The sequence below is a fragment of the Sitophilus oryzae genome, unplaced genomic scaffold, assembly GCF_002938485.1.
Source record: "Sitophilus oryzae breed Bouriz unplaced genomic scaffold, Soryzae_2.0 scaffold_1275_pilon_pilon, whole genome shotgun sequence".
Classification (NCBI taxonomy): domain Eukaryota; kingdom Metazoa; phylum Arthropoda; class Insecta; order Coleoptera; family Curculionidae; genus Sitophilus; species Sitophilus oryzae.
In genome coordinates, this window is record NW_022145921.1 from 337,033 (window position 1) to 363,438 (window position 26,406).

The 26,406-nt window shown below is 32.6% G+C and overlaps 1 protein-coding gene across 1 annotated transcript in view; it reads left to right on the top strand.

Moving 5' to 3' along the window:
- LOC115874409 (piezo-type mechanosensitive ion channel component-like) overlaps nt 1-26,406 on the top strand; it is a 160,363-nt gene that overhangs the window by 128,719 nt on the left and 5,238 nt on the right. Inside the window, exons 35-39 of the mRNA XM_030889573.1 lie at nt 5,494-5,741; nt 10,568-10,749; nt 13,490-13,738; nt 20,487-20,613; nt 25,516-25,665. Coding sequence (XP_030745433.1) covers nt 5,494-5,741; nt 10,568-10,749; nt 13,490-13,738; nt 20,487-20,613; nt 25,516-25,665 — 956 coding nt within the window. The remainder of the gene's footprint in view (nt 1-5,493; nt 5,742-10,567; nt 10,750-13,489; nt 13,739-20,486; nt 20,614-25,515; nt 25,666-26,406) is intronic.

Sequence of the window (26,406 nt, forward strand, 5' to 3'; positions counted from 1 at the left end):
GAGATAGACGAAAATTAATATCATGACGGTGAAAACCGCATATCGATATCTATTACTGTTTCGAAGTTACGGGGTGTTTTTCAAAATTGTGCATTTTTAACAAATCGCTGTAACTTTTTTGCTATGGAAAATTTTGTATTTTTATGAAAACATTTCCAAAGCATCTTTTTACGTTTTCCAATATTAGTTTTTGTCTATCTCTTATAGAAAAAGGTGTTTCCCTTTAAAAGCGTCCAATTTGACCCATCCCGTACATATACTTCGCATAAAATAAAAAGAACAATGTTCGACTACAGTATCTGCTAGTAAATATTTTAAGCTTAAAAACACTATTTATTAAAAACAAAAACTCGTAATACAAAATTAAAGTGTCAAAAAGAATGACAATGTCAGGAAATAAGTCAATGAGAGAGCTACCACCTGAATCCCCAACGCGAAATTTAAGTTCCAGTTAGTCAGCCCGGCGCCGAATATTTCCATGGTTGTCAACAATTAATTTAAAATCGCGCCCTCGATTACGCAACTAGAAGTTTGATATGAAATATACATGATATTGAATAACATTATTATTATATCGGTATATTGGTAAAATCATGAATAGAACGTTTTTAAAGTTGAAATTTAGTTTATAAGTTAACAATAGTCGATATACAACCAAATGGATATTACGCAGAAAAAGCCACAAAAACAATATTTCCGTTTGTTATAAAATTGCTGAAATCTTTGCTATGTTATATTCAACCTATATTATTTAACCGTATATTACTTAAAAATCAAAAGGATAATAAAATTATTGCTTTTCAAACCTTTCGTTTTATTAAGTAGAGCTATTTAAAAATGAAAAATTCTATTATTATAGTTTCATTTCAAGAATTTCATTACCATGACAATTTTAGAACTTTAACAATACAGTATACGAGCCCTAACAACTATATGTTGGGACAAGGTCATATTTTGGAATTATTGCCCTGGTTTTTCAAAATGACTGAAAATTATATGTTTAATTTTTTAAATATAAACATAGCCATATATCCTAAACAACTTGACAATATTTTTATGAATTTATAAATCCATCCATATTTACAGTAGCGGATTTTGTTCATAAAAGGACAAATTTGCTGACAACTAAATGTTGGGACAAGTATTTTTAAATAATTAATATCATCATAGGCGGCTTTGCTATAAACGTCACAAATGTCGCAAACTGTTTACTTCAGCATTGACAGTTTGTAAGTGAGTCGATACTTTGAGTAGTGAGATTTACTGTAAGTAATTTTAATTTTTTTAATTTTCAATTTTGTTAATCTAATTCAAAGTAATGGTCCGTGGAAAAGCTACAAATCAAAAACTACGCGAAATTATCATTCGTCAATACAGTACGGGAAAAACAATTCGAAAAATTTCTGATGATTTAAGTATTCCAAAAACCACGGTCTTTAATATAATAAAAAAATACGGCGAATCTGTCGATCAATGTAGACGTTAGAGGTAAAAGTTCGGGAAGGCCAAAAGTTGTATCTCAGAGAGATTTACGAAATTTAGTATAAGTTTGCAAGTCTGCGAGAAGTACTCTTCGCGAAGTAACAGTTAAGTGGAATACTGTAACTGGTTTTTAAAAAAAGATCAAGAGAAATCGACAAAAATCAAGAGAATGTTGCCGAAAGTATATCCATAAATGCGGTCTGGGGTTTTACAACATAAACTTTATTTTGTGTGGATAATCAATTACCTGAAGATTATTGATACAAATTCTTTTAGGCCAAAGAAAAACCGCTACTGACAGAAATTCAAAAGAAAAATCGCTACAATTGGGCAAAATCTAAATTATCGTGGACACGAAATGATTGGAATAAGGTCATATCGAGGGTCATATTTAGCGATGAGTCTAAATTTGATGTTTGCGTTGGAGATCATTGAAAACCAATAATACTAAATAAAGCAGAAGCCTTTCATAAAGATTGCTTAAAGAGGGTTGTTAAATTTCCTAAGTTAATTATGGTTTGGGGTTGCATGTCAGCAAGAGGTTTGGGTAAATTAAATTTTATAGATGGCACTGTTAACGCCCAAAAATATCAACATATACCTGAGACCTCACTTTGCCTAATGCTCAAGAATTATTTCCAAACGAAGACTATATTTTCCAACAAGATGGAGCATCGTGCCATTCAGCAAAATTAACTAAAAATTGGTCCGGTAATAATAATATAAAAGTTCTATCCCATCCTGCAAGTAGTCCGGATCTCAATGTTATAGAAACTGTGTGGCATAAAATGAAGCAATATCTAAGAAACCACCCTCAACGAACAATTTTTGATTTACGGACAAAACTGCAGGAAATTTGAGATAATTTTTCTCCTCAAATGTGCCAATCTTTTGTAAATACAATGCCATTAAAAGTTCAGGCAGTCGTTAAGGCGAAAGGTGATGTGACTCCGTATTAAACAAATTTCTTGTTGTGCTGTCCCAATATATAGTTGTCAGCAAATTTAGCTTGATTTTGGCAAAATAAGCTATTATCAAAAGTGATTTGTTTGCAAAGTTATAAAAATATAGTAAAATTGTCTAGATCCTATTGTAATGTTTGAATTTAGAATAATAAACAAAATAAAATTGAGTCGTTTTAACAAATTACTATTTTTATTGCAAAAAAAGACCTTGTCCCAACATATAGTTGTTAGGGCTCGTAGATCAAAGATATCTAAATGGGTAGACAGAACACTGCATTCATAAAACTCAATTTTTTAGAATCATACATGGTTTGACACTTTTATGAGAGTTAAAAAGAGATGGGTACATAAATATGACAATACGGTTGAGTTTCGCCTATCTTTCTGTCATTTGGCTCTATCAGTGGCGTGACAGTGGTGTTTTTTTTATCAAAAATTGATGAATTTTATCAAAAATTGCTTGGGATTGCTTCAGACAATTTTCCATTATAATTAGTTTTGTCTGAGGTCTAACTGAGGGTAACTCTAATTTCACAATCGAAAGCGCCAACAAATAAGAAAATATACGTATTTTTGTAATAATCTACTTATAACTAAGTATCTAAATACGCTACTGTAAGCATGGCTAAAGGTAAAAAACGTAATGACACTTACCGTCGAAATTTCTATTCCGGGTTAGAATAGTCCATCTTTTTACAAACTCTGTACTGGCGAACCATCGTAGAGTAGTAAGTTAAAAACTACTTTAAATAGTTTTCTTTGCAATAAACACTAATAATTATTAAAAAGTTGTTCAAAAGGTACAAAAACTTTCAACTACCGCAGAAAACTCACAACCGCGGACTGTCAAATATCAGTTGAATGAAAACAAATGAAAACGTCAAATGTCAGCGTAATTCCTACAGATTTCTACGATTTCGTAGTAAAGATGAATCCACAGCGGTGTTGCTAGTTGTCATTATAATTTCCCTAATATAATTTAATTAGAAAACTAAAAATAATTTCAAAGGTTAGTGTACTGGCACAATCTATGTTATATTAATTTTTTTTTTTTTGGAGGTGTAAAATACCTTTACGTACGGAGTGTGGGTCTCAATCTCTCCTTAAGCTGTCTGGAGGACACTACCCACTAAACGTCACCCCCTTGCTCCTGCCACGTCTACCTGGACCCGCTGGACGCATCTCCTCAAGTAGCGCCGGACTGTTCCTTTTTTGTCATTACCCCTGCTCTTCGCTGTATTTTGCCTCTAGTATATTTTGGGCCAGTTTTGAGATGGCTTCAAAGTTTTCTCTTCTTTCAGTTACCGATTTTAAGAAGGTATCTGCGGAGATGTTGCCACCAATCGTCATGCGTACCTCACATCTTTCCTGTTCCCATCTTGGACAAGCAAACATTGTGTGTTCTGGAGTATCATTGGGTTCAGCACAGTATCGGCATTGCGCGACTTCCCTCTTTCCAATTTTACACAGGTAAGATAGAAGTTTACCTCTCCATGCTTTCTTTTAATCCACATATTTATATTTGGGATTAGCTTATATGTCCATCTTCCTTTTTGTGATACTTCCCATTCTGCCTGCCACTGCTAGGTAGCACTGTGCGGTTTCTCTCCATCTCTCTGCTTGCCCTGGTATGTACGTTGTGTTCACCCTTGAGAAAGAGTCGTTCTCTTTCTCTTGAGAGAAGATGCAAGGGCACCAGACCCGATATCACCAAGGCTGCCTCAGTTGAAGTAGACCGATACGCCGAGCAGACCCTCAAAGCCATGACTCTCTGTGCACCTTTTTTTATTTACGTGCATATTGGTTGCTTCGTTCCACACAGGTGCTCCATACATAATAATATTCTGGCACGCATATGCTAACACTCTTCTCTTTGCTGGTGTTGGGCCCCGAACGTTTGGCAATATTGCGGACAACGCTTTAGCAGTTCGTTGTGATTTCAGACACACCTCCTTGATGTGCAGGCCCATCGTGAGTGCACGGTCTATGTGGAATCCAAGATAGTTGACTTGCTTTACTGGATTTATTATTATATCCTTAAAATTAAACCTTATATGGTCAACTTTTCTCTTGCGGCTCAGTAAAATCGCCTCTGCTTTTTCCACAGCTATTTCCAGTCTGTGCTCACGCATCCATCTGGCTATGATCTTTAGTGTGTCATCCACAGTCTGCATTAGGTCGAGGTCGTTTATTTTGTTATTATCACAGCAAGATCATCGGCGTAACAGATCAACTCTGTCCCACCTGGTACAGTAAGCTCCATGACACTGTCGTATAATATGTTCCACAGAGTTGGCCTCAGCACCGAGCCCTGTGGGATGCCACCGAATACCTCTCTTTCATCTTCTCTATTGAGAACTATAAATCTATTATCAAGATAGCTTCTTATTATGTTCACCAAATAGCCACTTATGCCCCATCTTCTAAGATCTTTAATAATTATTTCCCATGACGCGCAATTAAATGCATTTTTAACGTCGACTAAAATCAAAGCATTATGCCAAGTGGCTTTTCTTTTCACGATATCCGATATTTTCTTCATTGCATGTGTGGTAGATTTCCCCTTTACAAATCCATACTGGTTTTGATGCATACCATTTCGTTTCTTCCTAATTTCTTCCAAGAGTCGCGTATTGATGAGTTTCTCATAGACTTTCCCGATTACATCAATGAGGCAAATCGGACGATATTTTGGTGGATCATTTAGGTGCTTCCGGGGTTTCTCTATTAGGGTTAATTTGGATCTCTTCCATTCTTTAGGGAATTCATTTCTCTGAAGAAAGTTATTGAAAAATGTTATATTAATTAAAGTTATATACCTATACAAATATTTAGTTTAAAGTTTCTATAGGTACCCAAAAAACACTAATAACAATAATAACATTTGGAACTCCGAACCGTATTCTACCACATAATACCGCGTAAATCTGTTATCATCGATTTTTGCGGAACACGGATCGTGATCGCGACAAAATGTATATTGTTTTGTCTCCCTTTATTTAGATGTCTTTGGTATAGATCATACTCCCTCGATTTTGGTTTACAGTGTGAAAGAGAATTCGAAAATCTGACCAGTAAAGAATCAGGAAGGAAGAAGAAAAGGAAACTGAAGTATACCATAGGAGGAATCCTCTTCATTGTACTTACCTTAACATTGATCCTGCCATTCTTATTGTTTTCTATAAGCGATAAAGTAGGAGTAGCCACGAGTCCAAGTGTGGTGAGGCTTAAACTGTATATCGGAACTATGCAGCCTATATATGAATGTCCCTCTGATCAGCGCTCCTGGAAAGAGTGAGTTCAGATTATATCTGCAAAATTATTATTAATTTTAATACGTCGTGTATTTTAATCCTAGATTATATACAGGGTGCTACAAATTCGAGGTACGAGCATTGATATCTCGGTTACCGTAATAGGTAGGAACATGGTTAAATTGGGACAAAGTTGCGCTTTGGGATGTTCACCAAAAGGCCATCAAAAAAGTTTTAAATTTTCAAGAGTTGCAGAGTTTTTTGGAAAAACGGATTTTTTGAAAATTGGTTTTATTTTTTCCTGTCGTTACTTTTTAAAAAAATCAAGTCACTTTATTAGGGCTATCTAATAGAATTTTTAGCTTTTCAAACTAGCTGATAATTTGTGAGATACAGAGGCCAACTTAATATTTTTAAATACGGACCTGCTTTTTTATTTCATGTTTTGAAAGAACTCGGTCACCTGAGTACAATAATAGATAGATAGATAGATAGATAAATCTTTATTAGTTCCAAGTAATACAATTACATAAATTGACCCAAGATGGGTGTGGAACATGTTAACAAAAAACTCAAGATACTAAAAGACTCATATACTACTAAATGTATCGTAATATAAACATGATTCCTAAAATACTTTTCTGAAGAGTCTTTATACTGTATTACATAACTATAATTTAATAGTTTCAATATTTATATAATTTTAACAAGAAAATAAATTGAAAACACAATAATACCTACTACAAATAATATTAAATGCTATATTAACAGCTTACACTGGTCTGCATAGAATTCATCTAGCGTATAAAATGCCTTGTCTAATAGATACATTTTTAGGGTTAACAGTAATCTTGGTCTAGGTAATTCAGTAACTGAGAGTGGGAAAGTATTATATAACTTTATAATGCTGTGCTTCACATTCTTCTGTACATACGTATAGTTGCTCTTGTCGGTTTGTAACATATCTCTATTTCTAGTAGAGTATTGATGTTTTAACTCTGGTTCTTTAAAGAGACTTTCATTGTCGTAAACAAATACTACCGAATCCAGAATATACATAGAGATTATTGTTAGTATTTTCCTTTCTATAAAAAATTTTACACGATAACTTAATTTGAAAATGTTTCGCTTCTGTACAATCATTATCCTATTAACATCCGATGAGTTCCCCCAGAAGATCAAGCCATAGCGTATTTCAGATATAGGCATAATATGCTGTTATTGCAACGTCTTCAGATATATTTTCAGAGATAATTTTCATTGCGTAACTAAAACGAGCTATATTAGAAACAACACATGCTATGTGATATTTCCAATCTAACCTTCTATCTACATTAATTCCCAGAAGTGATACATTTTTGGCAGAAACAATTTCGTTGTCATTATAGAGCAATTTAATAATCTCCCTTGTTCTGTTTCCGAATAATAATAGCTGTGTTTTCGAAACATTCAGTAAAAGGTCATTAGCCAAAAAGTAATCATTTAGGGTTTCCAAAGTATTAACAGCCTTTAACTCCAGTTCATAATTATCTTTCTCACTAAAAACGATGTTTGCATCATTGGCATAAAGTGTAATATATTCAGAGGATACCAGTGGGAGTTCGTTAGTATATACTATATATAAAAAAGGACCGAGAATAGAGTCTTGTGGAACTCCATGACTTACAGAAAGTTTTTTTGACCTCCATAATGTACCATGGTCGTTATATTCTATTACTTGCTGAGTTCTACCTTCTAAATAACTTCTAATCAAATCCAAAGCCACGATTTCCAACTTTTTGCATAGAATTTAATGGTTCACTCTATCAAAAGCTTTAGAAAGGTCAATGCACATTGCTAAAGTCTTGTTGTTATTATTTAATGAATTTAATATTTTTTCTAAAGCTTGGTAAATTGCGCGTATGTGCCCTTTCTAAAGCCATTCTGTCTGTCTGAGAGTAGTGAGTGTTGCTCAAAGAATTCAATAAACCTGCTAGATATGATTTTTTCAAAAATTTTACTTACATTTGAGAGTAAGGATATTGGTCTGTAGTTTTCCTCATGGTCTTTTTTTCCCTTTTTGTGTAGAGCCCTGACATGGGCATTCTTTAACACATCAGGAAAATATCCGGTAGTAAAACAAAGATTTATCACATATGCTATAGGTGTTGAAATAATATTCGATACTTTTTTTAAAACTTTAATCGGTATTTCATCATCACCAACCGATGTTTGAGGATAGTTTTTTGAATTTTTGTTGGATTTGTAGGAAGTAAGAATAAAGAATTGTTATTTATTTTAATCTGAAATTCTGTTTTGTTACTATTTAATACTCTATGAGAGGAAGAAACAAAATATTCGTTTAGTTTATTTAAGATAAGGTCTTCATTATATTTTTCCGAAAAATTTGCGAATACACTAGGTGATTTATATTCCTGCTGTGTTATACTTTTAACTAACTTCCAAGTTGCTTTGGTCTTGTTATGGGCATTCAAAAAAAAAGTTTTATTGAATATGCTCTTTGCCTTAACAATAACCTCTTTAAGAATTTTAAAGCATTTTTTATAATATTCTTTTTTTTATAATATGCCACATTTAATATATTTTTTTTATTTCCGACATTTGAAAACAATTTATTTAAACTAATTACAAGCCCGGCTCTGTTTTTTTAAATATTTAATCTTTTCATCGTTACAATATTGATAAGCTTTCAAACTTAACAATGATGTAGAGTAAAACATTAAATACGGAAAATCAAATGCATTAAATAATATAAAATAAATAATATAAATATATAATATAAACAATCAAATCATTTCCCCGGAAGATGGATTGGAAATGGTAGAGCACAGTTTAATGGCCAGCGAGGTTCCTGGACCTGTCGCCAAGGGGCGGAGCAGGAGGGCATTACTTGACGTCATTTGTAAAGGTAAAATCAATATATCTCAACATTTACAATAAAGAGTACAAAATGCATTCGGAAGTATAAGAAGATCTGTTCAAAAAGCTATAAATAAAATAAAAATAATAAATATGTAGTAACCTTTTCGAACATGTAGACCATTAGAAACTAGCTTGTTGAAGTTGATTTATTTATAATAACTACCATAATATTATGCATATTATTAAGATTTCAAATTCACAATAAAAAAGTTAATAATAGCATCTTTAATTTGCTGACTTCAATATTATTTATTTGAATCTTTCAATTGTTGTTCTTTATTATGCAATGTTAATTAGCGCTGATAAATATTGTTGCGATGAATAATATCAGATTAAATAATTTAAAAAAACAGAGTCGGTCTTAAAATTATTTTAAATAATAATTAAATAGTTTTGTTGTCAAGATACCCAAAACACAAAAAAAGTGTAAAGTGTGGCATATCATTGTACTCAGGAGATTAAGTTCTTTCAAAACCTGAAATAAAAAATGCAGGTCCATATTAAAAAAAATAATTTGGCCTATGTATCTCACAAATTGTCAGCTAATTTGAAAATCTAAAAATACTATCATATAGCCCTGATAAAGTGGCTATGAGAATGTGCAATTAGTTTTTTGATTTTCTAAAAAGTAACGACAGGAAAAAATAAAAATTTCTTTCAAAAAAATCAGTTCTTTCTAAAAAAACACAGCAATCCTTGAAATTGTTTTGATTTTTTGGTAGTATGTAGTATGGAACATCCAAAGGCGCAACTTTGTCCCAATTTAACCATCTTCCTATCTACATACATACATACATACTGCCATTACTCGCTGACGAATATTTGGCACGCATCAGAAGATGGTCACGCAAGGCTTTTTTTTCATTAGATTTTCAGTGACTGTAAAGCCCGATACGTAATGTTATCTGTCTACCGCACTCCGGACATTCAAAAATCTCATTACTCTGTTGCCTCCTCACTTTTTGGTTGTAACTGTTAACTGAGTTTACAATTCTTCTCCATTCCGTTCTGTGGTGAGCTGCTTCTTCCCACTCATTCTGTTTGTTAATCCCCTTTAAATTTTCGTGGAAAATATCCTTGCATCTTTTGAGTTGTCCACCCGGCCTCCTCTTACCGTCTAAAAGCTCACCGTAAAGCAGATATTTTGGTATGCGGTTTTCTTGCATTCTGCATACGTGACCAGCCCATCTTTAGCGGGAATTTGTAATCATGACTTCAATACTTTAGCAGTTAGCTTTTTCAAGGATCTACACGTTTGAGACATAATGGATCCATTTTATTCTTAAGAGTTGTCTAAGATGTCTCTGTTGCAACTTGTTTAATGCGTTCATGTGTCGGCGGTACGGAACCCAGGTTTCGCTTCCATATAACATGGTGGGAATTATTATTACTCGGTACACTGCAAGTTTCGTTTTTGTGCTCAAGTCATGATTGTAGAAAACCCTGTCTTTTAATTTCCAGAATGCTCTTGAGGCGCTGCTAATCCTGTGCTGAATTTCAGAGTCGATATTGGCCCTTTCCGAAATCAAACTGCCCAGGTACTTGAATTCCGCAACATATTCCAATAGTTGTTCTCCGATCTTTATAGCATTGTTGTGATCCTCCGTGGGAGTGCACATGATTCTAGTTTTATTGATGTTCAGCTTAAGCCCCAAAGCCTCGTATGCCCATGTATATGTGTTCAACATTTCTTGCAATTGCTGTAACCAATTTACAACTAGAGCACAGTCATGAGCGTATTGAAGTTCTGTGATGAATTTTGTACGTGTTTTTACCATGAGTTTTTTTATGTTGAACAGACAGATCTTCGTATCTATTACGGTTTCCGAGATACCAATGCTCGCACCTCGAATTTGTAGCACCCTGTATATGTTCAGGTCGGCAATGCAAGAGACTATATTATGATTTTTTCCAATAATCAAATTTTAATAATTTTACACCTAGAATGACAGATGATCATTACATGAATCTAACACGAACGTTCAACATCGCAAAGTCTTCGCAAAGTATTTTTGACCATTTCAAGCCGGAAGATGTCATAGTTGTGAGATGGCAAAGTTTTAGTTCGAAAAGATGGGACATATCGCCTAGAGCATACAAGAATCTAGTCCAAGAGGTCGAATCATGTATGTATCATGTATCATAAAAGATACACAGTGTCACAGATTTTTAAAGGTTTTGGCAGTTTCTCTGTAAAACTTCATTCAGAACCTCGCAATTAGTAGAATAAATTAGTGGTTTCAATTACACTTTATACTTTTTAGTTTACGATCATTCACAATGATTAAAAACACAATTAAAATTAATAGAATATCTTAGCAACAGCTTGCGTTAGTCAATTGTATCCATAGAGAAAGCCCAATATTTAGCTTACCAAACAATCAAATTTTGATTTATAACCACAATTTCTCTTGACGGAAAATAATCAAAGGCCAAAATGACATTTCTCGCAAATTTTGAAAATTTATAATTAGTGGGGAGGTTAAAAGTTTGATAACTTTTTCTATTAATTGAAAATGTCTACCACTAATTTTGACGTTCTGGATGCTCTCATTGAAATTAAAGGAACAAACTTCTACGCTAATTGAATTAATACTAATTTAATCCACTAATTGCGAGGTTCTGAATGAAGCTTAACATTATAGGTTTCACCCTAATTAATGATTACTACTTAACCTTTTTTATACAGGGTGCCCCAATATTCCGCCCAAACAACCGGTTGTGCAAATCTAGAAAACTTCTCTTTCACGTCAAATGAACCAATCAAATCAATAATTGGCTTTCCAACACTTTTTCCAAGTGACCACTCTAATAAATCTTATTTGACAGGACTAATTTGTAATTTCATTTTTTTTATTATACATCGCACAAAGATTATACAAGAAACCGGACTTAATATACACTCAGATGCAAAAAAACGCAACAGAGAAATTTTTGGTCAAATTTAAAGTGTTATATTTTTGTTATTTTTAGCCCTATTTTCATGATTTTTTTTAGCAAACTGTATATAATTATATCAACTTTAATTCGTAAACTCAGTTTTTTGTAAACTTTAGTAACTGGCATATTATACAGGGTTAATCAAGGGGTTGTTTTTTTATCCTAACTTTAAAACACCCTGTGCAATAATTTCCTATGTAAATTTTCCTAAAATATAATATTAAGGTAAGAACCATGTCTCCTAAGGATTTTGTTTTTCGGATCATGTCAATGCACGCTTTGGTTAATTTTTATGAGCGAAATGAACTGATCACGATCAATTTGCAATTTTTTCAATTGTCATTACTTTTGATGTAATTTTTAAAAAAGACCAGGGCCCGAATTCTGTAACTTTAACATAAAAACGTTACGCGTTCAAAGCGGTGAGCGCAAGTATTCGATCAGTGAAACGCAAAGCAGTCGATTTTGGTATTCTCGTTGCCATGCGTATCGTGTTCTGGATACGCGTTGAGCACATATTGGCAACATCACCATTTCTAATGTAGGTAATAGTCAAAAATTGATAACTGACGGATGTAACAATGAAAAATGTCAATGTTACGTGAATTTCATAACCTATTGTTAAGTTATGTCAAGCTATTTTTCTATGGATATGTCCTTATTCTTATTATACGAGGGAAGTGTTGAAGACGCTTCTCAGCATTTTCGATGTTTTGAACAATATTTATAGCTGCCAAGTCGTAAATTATCAATTACTTATTGAGGAATTTATAGAAGAAGTAGTAATTTTCACTAAAGAGCAAGATAACGCACAAAATCACAATTTTTTCGATTTTCACTGACAGTTCGACAAGCAAAACGATCCTTTAAGGCAACCGTTTTGAAAGCGCTCAGCGCAATCAGTAAAGACGCTAAGCGCGTTAGACGAGAATACGGAAATCGTTAAGAGCGTGCGCGCTCAACATGCGCTCAACGAAAATTAACGTCATATACGTTGATATAGTTTTGACATTTTTCTGCTGCATTGAATAGAGATTCATGTCATGTATTATTGGAGAAATACTTATAAAAATAACTTCCTCGCCAAATATCCCGAAATTACCCACTTCTCTCTAAACTTGTTTTGAAAAACCAATGTTTTCAAAAAAAGTGAGGTTAAAAAACACACGATATCGTACAAGAGTTAAACAAAATTTAACTTTATATGACGTCGGACGATTAGTTAAAAATATCGGATAAAAATTGGTGTCAAAATATTTCAACCAATAGGAGCACCGTCGGATCGTCATGTCATCGGATTTCGGATGCATGAGACTCCGGCTTAACCCTCCTGCCAAGCATTTCCCAAACGTCGAACATGATGGGCAGTTCATAGTAGTATATAGTTCACAATAATCACCAAAGCTGCATTGTCATAATGAAAAGAAAATCAAAACGAAATGATAATTGAAAAAATTGCAAATTGTTGGTGGCAAGTTCATTTCGCTCTTAAAAATTAACCAAGGCATGTATTGACATGATCCCAAAAACAAAATGCTCAAGAGAAATGGTTCTGACCCTAAAATTATATTTTAGGAAAATTTACACACGAAATTATTGCACAGGGTCTGTCAAAGTTAAGGTAAAAAACAACCCCTCGATTAATCCTGTATAATATGCCAAATACTAAATTAAAAAAAAAACTGAGTATCGAAATTAAAGTTGATATAATTATATACAGTTTGTTAAAAAATTCATGAAAATAGGGCTAAAAATAACAAAAATATAACAGTTTATCCATTTTCCGTTTGACCAAAAATTTGTCCGTTGCGTTTTTTTTTGCATCTGAGTGTAAGTTTTCAGTAGTTTTATTTGAATGTTTCATTTTTTACCTAAATATGGCCTCTCTCGTTTTTACACCGCTTGACTCTATTCAATCTATTCCAGTTAAGCCGGTACATATTCGTCTGACGATCGAATACGTGCATCGTGGTACCGGGGGTAAGAAACAGGAAAAAACTTTTGGTCAATCGTCGTCTCCCATAAAGGACAAAGAGCGGGCCATTCTTTTGAAAATGCTGACAGATGAATCGGCGTCCGATCCGTTGCTGGTACCGATGGTTTTCCCTAAATTCTTGTCCATCGATAAAGATGGAACGCCAGAACCCTTACCCCTTATGGAATTCATGAAATCCGGTGAGAAGGATTTTTAGCGGTCTACATACGAAAATAGCCACTTGATCCTATAACACCAGAGAGGTGCTATTCTCTAAGCTCGTAACATGAAATTCCTTGCTAGTGACTCACTGTTTTTAGGATATGTCTTTATACAGGGTGGTCCGAACTGTATTCCGAAAACTTCGGCAGCATATTCTGCTTTAGATAAAAATAAGTCAAAAAGTTCGTATAAATGTATGTCCTAAAACGCTTAGTTTCGGAGATACCGGGTGTAGAAATTTTATTTTTATTTCGATTTCTTCCAAATAATTTCTGAAGTAACATAAATATTTGGATTAAAATTGGCGTCTGGGAGTTTTTTGATACGAGAAATTTGATTTTGATGTGAATATGACTCCTACTTGTACAGGGCGCCACCTACATATTTATTAACTGGTTTGAAGAGTAATATCTTTTAGTCCGTACCTGTATAAATCTACTGAGTAAAAAATATACATTTACGACATTTTTTACGTAAAAAAGATCTCTTGGGAAAAATCGCTACGAGTAATGGTTCTGGAGATATTTAGAATCGAAATTACCAATACCTGTCATCATTCAACAGAATCTTCAATCATCATTTCTTCGCAAAATAATTATGATTAATTTAAAAAAAAATCCCGAATTTATTACTTCATTCCAATAACTGTCTACTCAACGTGTTCATTTTTTGTCAATAATGACATGTATACGAAATAGTCAATATTCTAAATATATTCTTTTCTAGATATATTCTAAATATCTTGAGAACGGTTACTCGTAGCGATTTTTGCAAAGAGACATTTTTTACGTGGAAAGTCACGGAAATGTATATTTTTTCATTCAGTACTTTTATACAGGTGCGGACAAAAAGTTATTTCTCTGCAAAACAATTAAAACACATGTAGATGGTGCCCTCTACAAGAAGTAGTCATATTGACATCAAAATCAAATTTCTCATGCCAAAAAAATTCACAGACACCAATTTTCATTCAAATATTGACGTTACTTCAGAAATTACTTGGAAAAAATCGAAATATAAATGAAACTTCTACACCCTGTATCTCGAAAACTTTGCATTTTAATACATACATTTATACGAACTTTTTTACTTATTTTTATCTGCAGAATATGCTGCCGAAGTTTCCGGAATACAGTTCGTACCACCCTGTATATGTCTCATTTACCATATTATAATAATATATTGGTCACACATACACACATTAAAACTCATATTTGACCATAGATCATAATATATTATATACTTACGTGGATGCATATAAACGCCATACGATTAGCATTAAAAACGATGTCTCCAAAATCACGACATGCTATTTTCTAACCTTCTTTATTGCACTTATGAAACATTCAATAGGTTTGTCTTCTCCGAGGACCCTACTTGCGCATTAAAAGTTGAACGTATTTCCAAAATAATTACAATTTTATACAGTTTAGAAAGTACAAATTATACATTGTTATGGAAACCAACATTTCATCATAAAGTAATCATACTGTGATAATCTTGTCATAATCATTTGTCATAATCTTACTTCTATTGTGGAACGACGCTTGTTTTTGGCGTTTTTTATTTTAAAAATTATTGTATTAATTACTCTTTAATCGATCGCTTTTATATAGTCAAGGATGCAAGTGCAAGTACATTCAATGTATTGTTCAAATATATGCAATTTACAAATTAAATTCTTCAAATTAATATTCAAAATTGGCATTTGGACGATAGGTCATCGACAAGGATAGATAAAATAGAAGAACCGCGTGTGCAACAAAGAAAGAAGATAAATTAAGTAGTTGATATGTTTGCGACAGTTTCCATAATGATTTATGTATCCACCATACCGAGTGCCTCTCTAAAGTGACCCACCCCCTATATTTTTTTTATTTTTTCAGATAAAAAAACACATTTGGTATATTAGTATGTAAAATAAATTAGGATTGATTGACGTATTCAATTGTTTTTGGTCGCTTCCTGTTTCACCGGAAATGACTACAACTTTTAATTTTAAAATAACACCCTCGGTATATTTCTACCATTTTCTATATATGTTTTCTATGACATATCATATGTCAACTTTTGACATTTTCGTACATATTGTTACGGATTCCGTGGGTCCACTATTTAAACTCACGATAAAATACTTAACGAATTTATTTGTCTCACTCTGTACACACAACTTATACTATTTACAACACAATTTATGCAACTACTATTACTCTAACGGTATTTCACAATTTAAAGCGCGGTATATTCAAACTTCGACTTCAGACTATCTTCAGACTGTCCAAATGTCGTAATCGCTCCTTTTATATAACTGTGGTGAGTGTTTCGCGAACAATCCAAAATTATCGGGACGGGTCCGCCATCTACTAGTACATTCTATTGTCTGCTTCGCTTACTTGTCGACTTGATTAAGAGATGGCGCTACAACAAAAAATGTCTTCAGATTTCTTGACACGTTGCGATTTTAGTTGCTCGCTTCTTCGACAGATGGCGCCACATACACTTTGACAATATTGTTTATTTGTAATTGTAACATGTGGTTCATAACGACAATTTGACTCGAAATACCAAGCGTGTGGTACCAAATTGTTCATAAAAAATGCTTTTTCCAAATATGCTAATGAGCCACCCTGGTTCCATTTGAAAACATTGAGATATGATTAAAAATATGATTTGGGCATGTTTTAGCCGGCCAGAACAAGACATGAAAAACATTAGATGATCAAAACTATGTTTCCAAGGCTCCTTGATTAAAAATTAGTATTTTTAACACAGCCATGACACTCTAGATTGAAATTTAAAATAGTATTTTTTTTTTTGAGCGAAAATGTCAAAAGTTGAAATATTATATGTCATATTGGAGTGTCGTTTTCTATGGAATAAAGTAAAAAAATACCTAGGATGCCATTTAAAAATCAAAAGTTGTAGTCATTTCCGGTGAAACAGGAAGTGACCAAAAACAATTGAATACGTCAATTCATCCTAACTTATGTCATATGTTAACATACCGAACCTCGTTTTTTATCTAAAAAATAAAAAAGGGTGAGCCACTTTCGAGACGCAACAGGGTATACCGGGTGCGTTTCAAAAGTGGCTCAACCCTATAACTTTTTTATTTTTTGAGATAAAAAAACGAGATTTGGTATATTAGTATATGACATAAATTAGGATTGATTTACGTATTCAATTGTCTTTGGTCACTTCCTGTTTCACCGGAAATGACTACAACTTTTGATTTTTAAATGGCATCCTCGGTATTTTTTTACTTTATTCGATAGAAAATTACATTCTGAATAGAATGACATATGATATGTCAACTTTAGACATTCTCGCTTAATAAAAAATTGTATTTTAAAATTCAATCTAGAGTGCCATGGCTGTGTTAAAAACACTAATTCTTAGTCAAGGAGCCTTGGAAAAATGGAAATGATTATCTAATGTTTTTAGTGTCTTATCCTGGCCAGTTAGAAAATGGCCAAATCGTATTTTTAATCATATCTCAATTTTTTTCAAATGGAACGAGGGTGGCTCATTAGCATAGTTGGAAAAAGCATTTTTTACGAATAATTTGATACCACACACTTGGTATTTCGAGTCAAATTTTCGTTACTAACCGCAAACTATAATAATAATAATAATAATAAGAAGCACGCAATGATACAATGCTTGAAGCACGCAATGATACAATGGCACACCAAGCTAGTTATTCGCTCCTCCGCTGGAACCGTCGAGACAGAAAATATTAAAATACATAGGGGAATATTCCAGGGCGATTCGTTGAGTGCCTTATGGTTCTCTATAGCATTGAATCCTCTATCTAATGCCATAAAAGAAACAGGACATGGATACAAATTAAAAGCATCTACTGTAACTGCAACAGTAAGCCATTTGTTTTACATGGACGACTTGAAAATATATGCCTCTAACAACACTCAGCTACAAGATATATTGAAAGTTGTCCATAGTATTAGTCAAGATATTGGTATGACATTTGGACTTTCCAAATGTCAAATAGTGAATGTTCATAAAGGCAAAGTTGTAAATGCACTTGAAGTAGAGCTCGACTGCATGATTATTTCAGCAATGGCGACCAACGGGGACCCATATAAATATCTGGGATTTCTACACACAAATAAGATGGAACACAAAAAGATGAAGCAAACTCTTACGAACCAATTTCATGCAAGACTGAAGGCCGTTTTAAGAACTAAATTAAACTCCAAAAACTTAGTTAAGGCTATAAACTCGTATGTAATTCCTATACTTGCATATTCTTTTGGCATTATCGCATGGTCTAAAACTGATCTCGAAGAGCTTAATAGGAATGTTCGAGTACAATTAACGAAACATAGAATGCATCATCCACGTGCATCAAAACATCGGTTCATGCTTCCTAGGCATTTGGGTGGCCGAGGTATTTTAAATATACATAATGTATGTGCCACTGAGATAAAAAATCTTAGAACCTACTTTCATAACCATACTGAAAACCTACACCGTGCTATCGTAAACACTGACGATAACTACACTCCCTTAAACTTAAAGTCAACAACGATACAACCAGAATATCAAAATGTCAAAGACGAGTTGAAAAATTGGGCACAGAAAGAATTGCACGGGAGATTTTACAATGACCTCCAACGAGAAGAAGTTAATAGAGCAGACTCACTATATTGGCTTAAGAATGGTACAATATATCCAGAGACAGAGGGTTTCATGTTAAGTATCCAGGACAATGTTACCAATACGAAAAATCACAGGAAATACATTTTAAGAGAACAAATGTCCAACGACCTCTGCAGGCGCTGCAATGAATGTACTGAAACTGTAGAGCACATATTGTCGGGATGCTCTGTACTGGCTCATACGAAGTACCTTGAAAGGCATAATAGGGTGGCAACTATTGTATACCTTGAATTGTTCAAACTATATAATCTAAAGCCTGTGAGCGAAAACCCTTATTATAAATATGTCCCCGTGCCGGTGGTTGAGAACGATATAGCAAAAATATATTTGGACAAAGATATAATCACGGACAAACGCATGGAGCATAACAGACCAGATATAACAGTTATTCTAAAGCAAGAGAAAAAAGCGTTTTTGATAGATATATCAGTACCGAACAACCACAACCTAAAACAGAAATACACTGAGAAACTTACCAAGTATGCTGAGCTCCGTAGAGAAGTTAAAGCTATGTGGCGGATGGAATCGGTCTTCATCGTACCCGTGATCTTATCCACGATGGGTCTGATACCTAAAACATTAAAAGAAAATTTAAAAATAATATCGATACCGTATAACACTTACCATAAAATGCAGAAGTCTGTTGTGCTGGACGCCACCAACATTGTCAGGCACTTTCTGGATTAGGCTCATAGCGCAGCATCTTGCCATGCTGGCTGATCTGCGCCGTATCATAACCAGTAAACTGCGAAATTAAAAAAAAAAACAAAAAAAAAAATAATAATAATATAATTTCAAATAAACTATATGCAAAAATGTCGAAAGTCGACATATGATATGTCATTCCATTCAGAGCGTCATTTTCTGTCGAATAAAGTAAAAAAATACCAAAGGTGCCATTTAAAAATCAAAAGTTGTATTCATTTCCGGTGAAACAGGAAGTGACAGAAAACAATTGAATATTTCAATTAATCCTAATTTATGTCATATACTAACATACCAAATCTCGTTTTTATAACTGAAAAAATAAAAAAGTTATAGAGGTGAGCCACTTTTGAGACGCACCCGGTATATTATGATCTAGGTATTTGACAAATAATGATGACGTAACGTTGAACAATCGCTGCATAATATATATGAACGTACCTTTGAATAAGAAGACTAAGGAAGGAGCATAATGCTATCCATGTATTCATGCATGGTGGGCGGAAAAGCCACCATAAAAGCTCTCTAGGGTGGGGATCCTTGACAGTTCTGTTTGACGATTCATTTGACACATTTGAATTTGATTTGAAATTTTGTGGATTTGTCAGTCTTTACGGAGCTTATTTTATGTTATTTATTATTTATTCTACTACTGATAGTTGTATAAAGGTAGTAAATCTAGATGGAAATTGTGGCAGAACTTAAATCAACAGTCACACTATCGCGATTTATCGGAAAAGACTCTAAAATAGTTGGTTGTGTAGCGTGCGGTAGATCTCGGCAAAAATTGAGTGAAATAATGGAACAACTTTTCGCTAGTAAGTGACTATAATATACATACGTGTAGTAAACCGATCATTTATGAAATTCACTTAAATTAACTAAATTATATATTTTTTCTTGCATTTTAGCTTTTTATTTATTACTTGTCAAAGATTAGATGTCAAAGAATTTAGATACGTTAATTTGACTTACCTGCTTCAGTAGCGTATCGGATGTTTGTGTTAATAAATACTTATTATAACTTATCTATTTTTATTAGAATTATATATTTTTATAACAATTTTAATAACTACCAACATTTATTCACAACGTAAAATAAAACAACAAATTATTGAGTCTACTCCACGTCTACCCTACATCATAGTTTTACATTTTTTAAATAAAATTAGAACAACACTGATAAACCGGAATTTAAGTCGGCCATATTGATTTTTGATATGCTCCTTCCTTAGTCTTCTTATTCAAAGGAACGTACAAATACTTTGACAATGACACACCGTTAATAAGATAATAAAGAATTATTTTCATTGTTAATTTCAATTAATGTAATTTAAGATAAATATCTGGGCAAAACGCACGGCGCAGAAGATGATAAAGTAGACGACGACGACGATATTCAAGCCACGTCAACTAGATTCCGAAGCCTGCTTATAGCTCTCGAAAGAGACCAAGGCAAACTATGGTAAAAATTCAATTATACAGGATGCTACAAATTTGAAGTCCAAGCATTGGCATCTCGGTAACCGTAATAGATACGAACATGGTTAAATTGGGGCAAAGTTGCGCTTTAGGATGTTCACTAAGATGCCATCAAAAAAACTTCAAGGTTTGCTGAGTTTTTTGGAAAAACGGATTTTTTGAAAATCAATTTTATTTTTCCCTGTCATTACTTTTTAGAAAATCACCAGCCACTTTATTAGTGCTATCTGATAGTATTTTTAGATTTTTAAATTAGCTGATAATTTGTGAGATACAGAGGCCAACTTATTTTTTTTAAAAACGGACCTATATTTTTTATTTCAGGTTTTGAAAGAACTCGGTCTCCTGAGTACAATGATATGCCACACTTAATATTTTTTTTGTTTCGGGCTTTTAAACATAATTTATTTAAACTAATTTCAAGTCCGGCTCCGTTTTTTTTTTTAATATTTAATCTATTCAACTTTACAATATTGATAAGCTTTCAAACTTAACAATGACGTAGGGTAAAACATTGAATACGGAAAATAAAATGCAATAAATAATATCATATAAACAATCAAATCATTACTCCGAAAGATGGACTGTAAATGGTAGAGCAGTATAAGGGCCAGCGAGGTTCCTGGACCTCTCACCAAAGGGCGGGAGGAGGGGTCATTACTTGACGTCTTTGGTAAAAATGAAATCAATACATCTCAACATTTACAATAGAGTACAAAATGCATTTGGCAGTATAAGAAGAAAGTTCAAAAAGCTATAGATAAAATTGAGCGAAAAATAAATTTGTGCAATAGGGAAGGTGAACCCTTTCGAACATGTAGAGCGTTAGAAAATAGTTTGTGGAAGTTGATTTATTTATAATAACTACGATTAATATTATGCATATTATTAGATCGCACACTGAGATTTCAAATTCACAATAAAAAAAGTTAAAAATAATATCTTTAAATTGCTCACCTAGATATTATTTATTTGAATCTTCCAATTGACTTGATTTTCCTTATTCAATGTTTATTAGCGCTGATCAATATTGTTGCAATGAATACAATCAGATTAAATAATTTAAAAAACCAGAGTCAGACAGTTTTTTTATGTTGTTATAGTTGTTAATAGTTATTTTTTATACAAGACGATAAAATGGCATTTTATCGTCGACCGAAAGGATTAATTCAAGAGCGATGAAATCGCGAGTGAATTAATTTCGGGAGACGATAATACAATTTTATCGTCGTGTATAAAACAATATTTTTTCCATAGCGAGTGACATTTTAAAAATATTCAGAAATTATTATTTCAAGGAATTTATTACGAGTAGAAAACATATTGTGCTGGGTTGGCGTTGGTTTCTAGCGATTGTATTGGAGGCAGAAATGGCTCAAAACGAAATAAGTAAATTACCAACATATATTCAGGCTGAGGCGACAAACGCCATATCCAAACTACTTCCATTTAAATCCCGAATAACTTATAAAAAGGAATTAAAAAATGTCAAAAATGGAATGAATTAAGAAACGTGCGAGAAGAAATAAAGTTTTTAACCTATCCTCGCTGTTAAAGTATCATTTGTTCTACCCTTGTGGTTAAAGTCCTATTTTATCTACTATTTTTGATAGATATAAGGCAATTTTAACAGTTGCTATGGAAAAAAAGTATAAAGTGTATCATTGTACTCAGGAGACCGAGTTCTTAAAAAATCTGAAATAAAAAATGCAAGTCCGTATTTAAAAAAATTAAGTTGGCCTCTGTATCTCACAAATTATCCGCAAAATCGAAAATCTAATATAGTAGTATAGTATAATCAGATAGCCCTAATAAAGTGGCTATAAGAATGTGCAATTAGTTTTTTGGTTTCCTAAAAAGTAACGACAAGAAAAAATAAAATTGAGTTTCAAAGAATTTTCAGAAATTCTTTGGAAAAAGTCGAAATAAACCTGAAATATGCTGTATCTCCGAAACCAAGCATTTTAGGACAGACATTTCTAAGAACATTTTTACTTATTTTTATCTGAAGAATATGCTGCTAAAGTTTCCCGATTACAATTCGGACCACCCTGTATAAAACTACAGTATAGTAACAGTTTTCAGATACGTTAATCCCATTGGCGTAACTACGGGGGTGTCCGGGTGTGCCGGGCCCGTCCAGGTACTGCTGGGCACCCCCCAGAGTAATCTTGAATTATGACTCTTGGCTACGGATTAATTTCTATTTGCTTGTGATGTAGTAAAAATGAGATTTTCTAGTTTTGTTTAGTTAGTATTATTTTGTTGTGTTCAAAAAATGTGTTAATTTTTATTTGTTTAGAAAATTTGTAGGTACTTAAATAATCTACGTAGCCGGTCGTAGCTCCAGCGAGTGTGTGGATCTGCAGAGCGGAAGGTACTGGGTTCGATCTCCAGCCAGTACGGTCGCTTTATTTATTTAAATAAAAATATTTATTTTTCTAAATAGAGCGACCAACGAGCCGCCATCACAGTGTTTCGAACATATAGCTCTAGAGGACAAAAATGCAAAACTTCTCTTTTATTGTAGGCAATTTATTCAAACTAGGTTTATTTGACACAAATGATGAGTACTCTCATTGTACTAAATGATGATTTTCTTAGTCCCACGTTTATGGAAAAAAAATCTTATAAATAATAAAAATGTTGGAGCTGTGTTCCATCTAAGGAAATAATAATTTATAGTATGAAAACGGTGTAAGTATTAAATAAATCCCTGTGATAAAAAAAGAATTGAAATAACATTAGAACATGATTCCTACAATATAAGCCTAATATAAGATAAAAATGTTTTTCTTTGAAAAACAAACAATGAAATAATGAAAAAGAAACATTAATGTTATATTTAATTAAAAAAAAACTTAAGATACTATAAATTTACTTTAGGACAACAAAATGCATAGATCGTAACTACTCTGATTCAGAAGAATCGCTGCTGACAGAATCTTCCAAATTTATGGTATCCAAATCACAGGTAGATGAAGTATCCTCACATGTAAGATATTTATGTACATCATTTTCTAATATGTTACTTTTTCGCGTTGTTACTGTTCTTTTTGTTGGTATGAGGAGTTCGGATGTTAATAGTTACCTCTTTAATAGATCATATCCATATAATATTTTTTCCTTTTCTTGGGTATGAGGTTTTATAATAAATTGAAGATGGAAACTTTTTTATGCGACGTTTCGCTCCAACATAGTGGGCTTTTTCAGGCACAAGTGGTGTCTCATTTGACTAGAAGGTTCATCAATATCTAATAAAGAACACATTTTTTGAAATACAAATAATTTTGAGTTCTTGTCTCTATGATCAAGCCAAGTATTAACCAGATCGGCATTGCTTATCAATTTTACTCCATCTGAAAAGTATTGTAAAATAAACTTCGTCGCAAGCTGACGCAGGTGAACTATACAAAAATTAAAAGTGTATGAATATGGCAACAAAAATATTCAATAAATACGATATGTTTTGATATGTTTTTTTTTAAATGCCTTTTTGAAGTTTGAAAACGTAAAATTTTTATACCCATTTAAGAATCATCTTAAAAAATAAATAAAAACTAAACAATCACGAACTTGTTTAGAAATAAATTTAAAGCACATACCTTGTTTAACAATATCCATAGTGGCTTTCAATTAAGTACGTACCCATTAACTCCATAATATACAGAACTACTATGAATGTTATTCTTTTCACTGATAAGATAATGATCGCAAAATTTATTTTTAGTGAAAATATTTTTTCGTGAAAATATTTAATCTATCCAACTTTACAATATTGAAAAGCTTTCAAACTTAACAATGACGTAGGGTAAAACATTGAATACGGAAAATCAAATGCAATAAATAATATCATATAAACAATCAAATAATTACTCCGAAAGATGGACTGTAAATGGTAGAGCAGTATAAGGGCCAGCGAGGTTCCTGGACCTGTCACCAAAGGGCGGGAGGAGGGGTCATTACTTGACGTCTTTGGTAAAAATGAAATCAATACATATCAACATTTACAATAGAGTACAAAATGCATTTGGCAGTATAAGAAGAAAGTTCAAAAAGCTATAGATAAAATTGAGCGAAAAATAAATTTGCAATAGGGAAGGTGAACCCTTTCGAACATGTAGAGCGTTAGAAAATATTTTGTGGAAGTTGATTTATTTATAATAACTACGATTAATATTATGCATATTATTAGATCGCACACTGAGATTTCAAATTCACAATAAAAAAAGTTAAAAATAATATCTTTAAATTGCTCACCTAGATATTATTTATTTGAATCTTCCAATTGACTTGATTTTCCTTATTCAATGTTTATTAGCGCTGATCAATATTGTTGCAATGAATACAATCAGATTAAATAATTTAAAAACCCAGAGTCAGACAGTTTTTTTATGTTGTTATAGTTGTTAATAGTTATTTTTTATACATCTTTTTTTATACATCTTTAATCATCTTAAAAAATAAATAAAAACTAAACAATCACGAACTTGTTTAGAAATAAATTTAAAGCACATACCTTGTTTAACAATATCCATAGTGGCTTTCAATTAAGTACGTACCGCTTAACTCCATAATATACAGAACTACTATGAATGTTATTCTTTTCACTGATAAGATAATGATCGCAAAATTTATTTTTAGTGAAAATATTTGCTAACAAAAAACGCTGTGCAGCCTCTCAAATAGTGCCCCCCCCAGGCTCCCCCCAGGATGAATTTTAGTTACGCTAATGGTTAATCCTTGACACATAATTCTGTCAAAGTTAAACATTAATTTGTGGCATCCTGTTATGTTAATTTTAAGTCTATTTTTTTTACATCATACCTATAAATATCAAAAGTCATTTTTAATTCACTGTAAAGAAAATACTTCATTCTTTTAGGTGGGAAATACGAGAATCTTGCGAAGATACCGATGAAAATTACAAATACTATCTTAAAGGTCTCGTTCACAATAGCTGCAAATATATTGTAATGTACCTTTTCAATGAAAAAGTATTTTCATCATCACTTTCACTACTCACGGAAAGCGGGTGAGTATTATTTGTACGGTTAAAAGAATATTTCAGAATAAATTATTAATTATAATTATTATAATTTATAATAATTAATTATATTCCTGCAGATTAAGTAAAAAGTTCTGTTCTTATCTATTATGCATATGATAAACGCGTGTCCAAATATACAGGGTGAGTCTTAAATAAGTGCAAATATTTTCAAGGGTGGTGTTTTGATGGTAAAAGTAACCATAAATGCGACATATTTTAATGCTAAAAAAGTGTCGATTTTAAAATTAGGTTTTTTGCAATTACTATTTTAAATACCATTATTTTTTTATTTGAAACTGCTGTATGTTGGACCGATAGTAATAATAAATTAGGTGAAATATATAATTTATTAATTTTATTTTTATTTTAATTTTATTGATTAATAAAATTGCGTTTATCTCACCAAGGAGGCCGAATTGGATAAAATATCAAGAGATAACTTTTAATTGGCATTAAACGGCCTACACAATTTTGATATCAAAAGAACAAAGTCAGTGGCGTACATGTTTTTTTTTTGAAAAATATTCTAGTGATAACCCATATGTACGTCCCTGATAAATTTATTGACACTTTTTTAGCATTAAAATATGTAACACTTATAGTAACTTTTACCCCCAAAATTTCATTCGAATCGCTAAAAGTACTTGGAAGAAAATTATAATAAATCGAAAGATTATTAAGACTTTAACACCCTGTAGCTACGAAACAAAGCAGAATCGGGCCTAT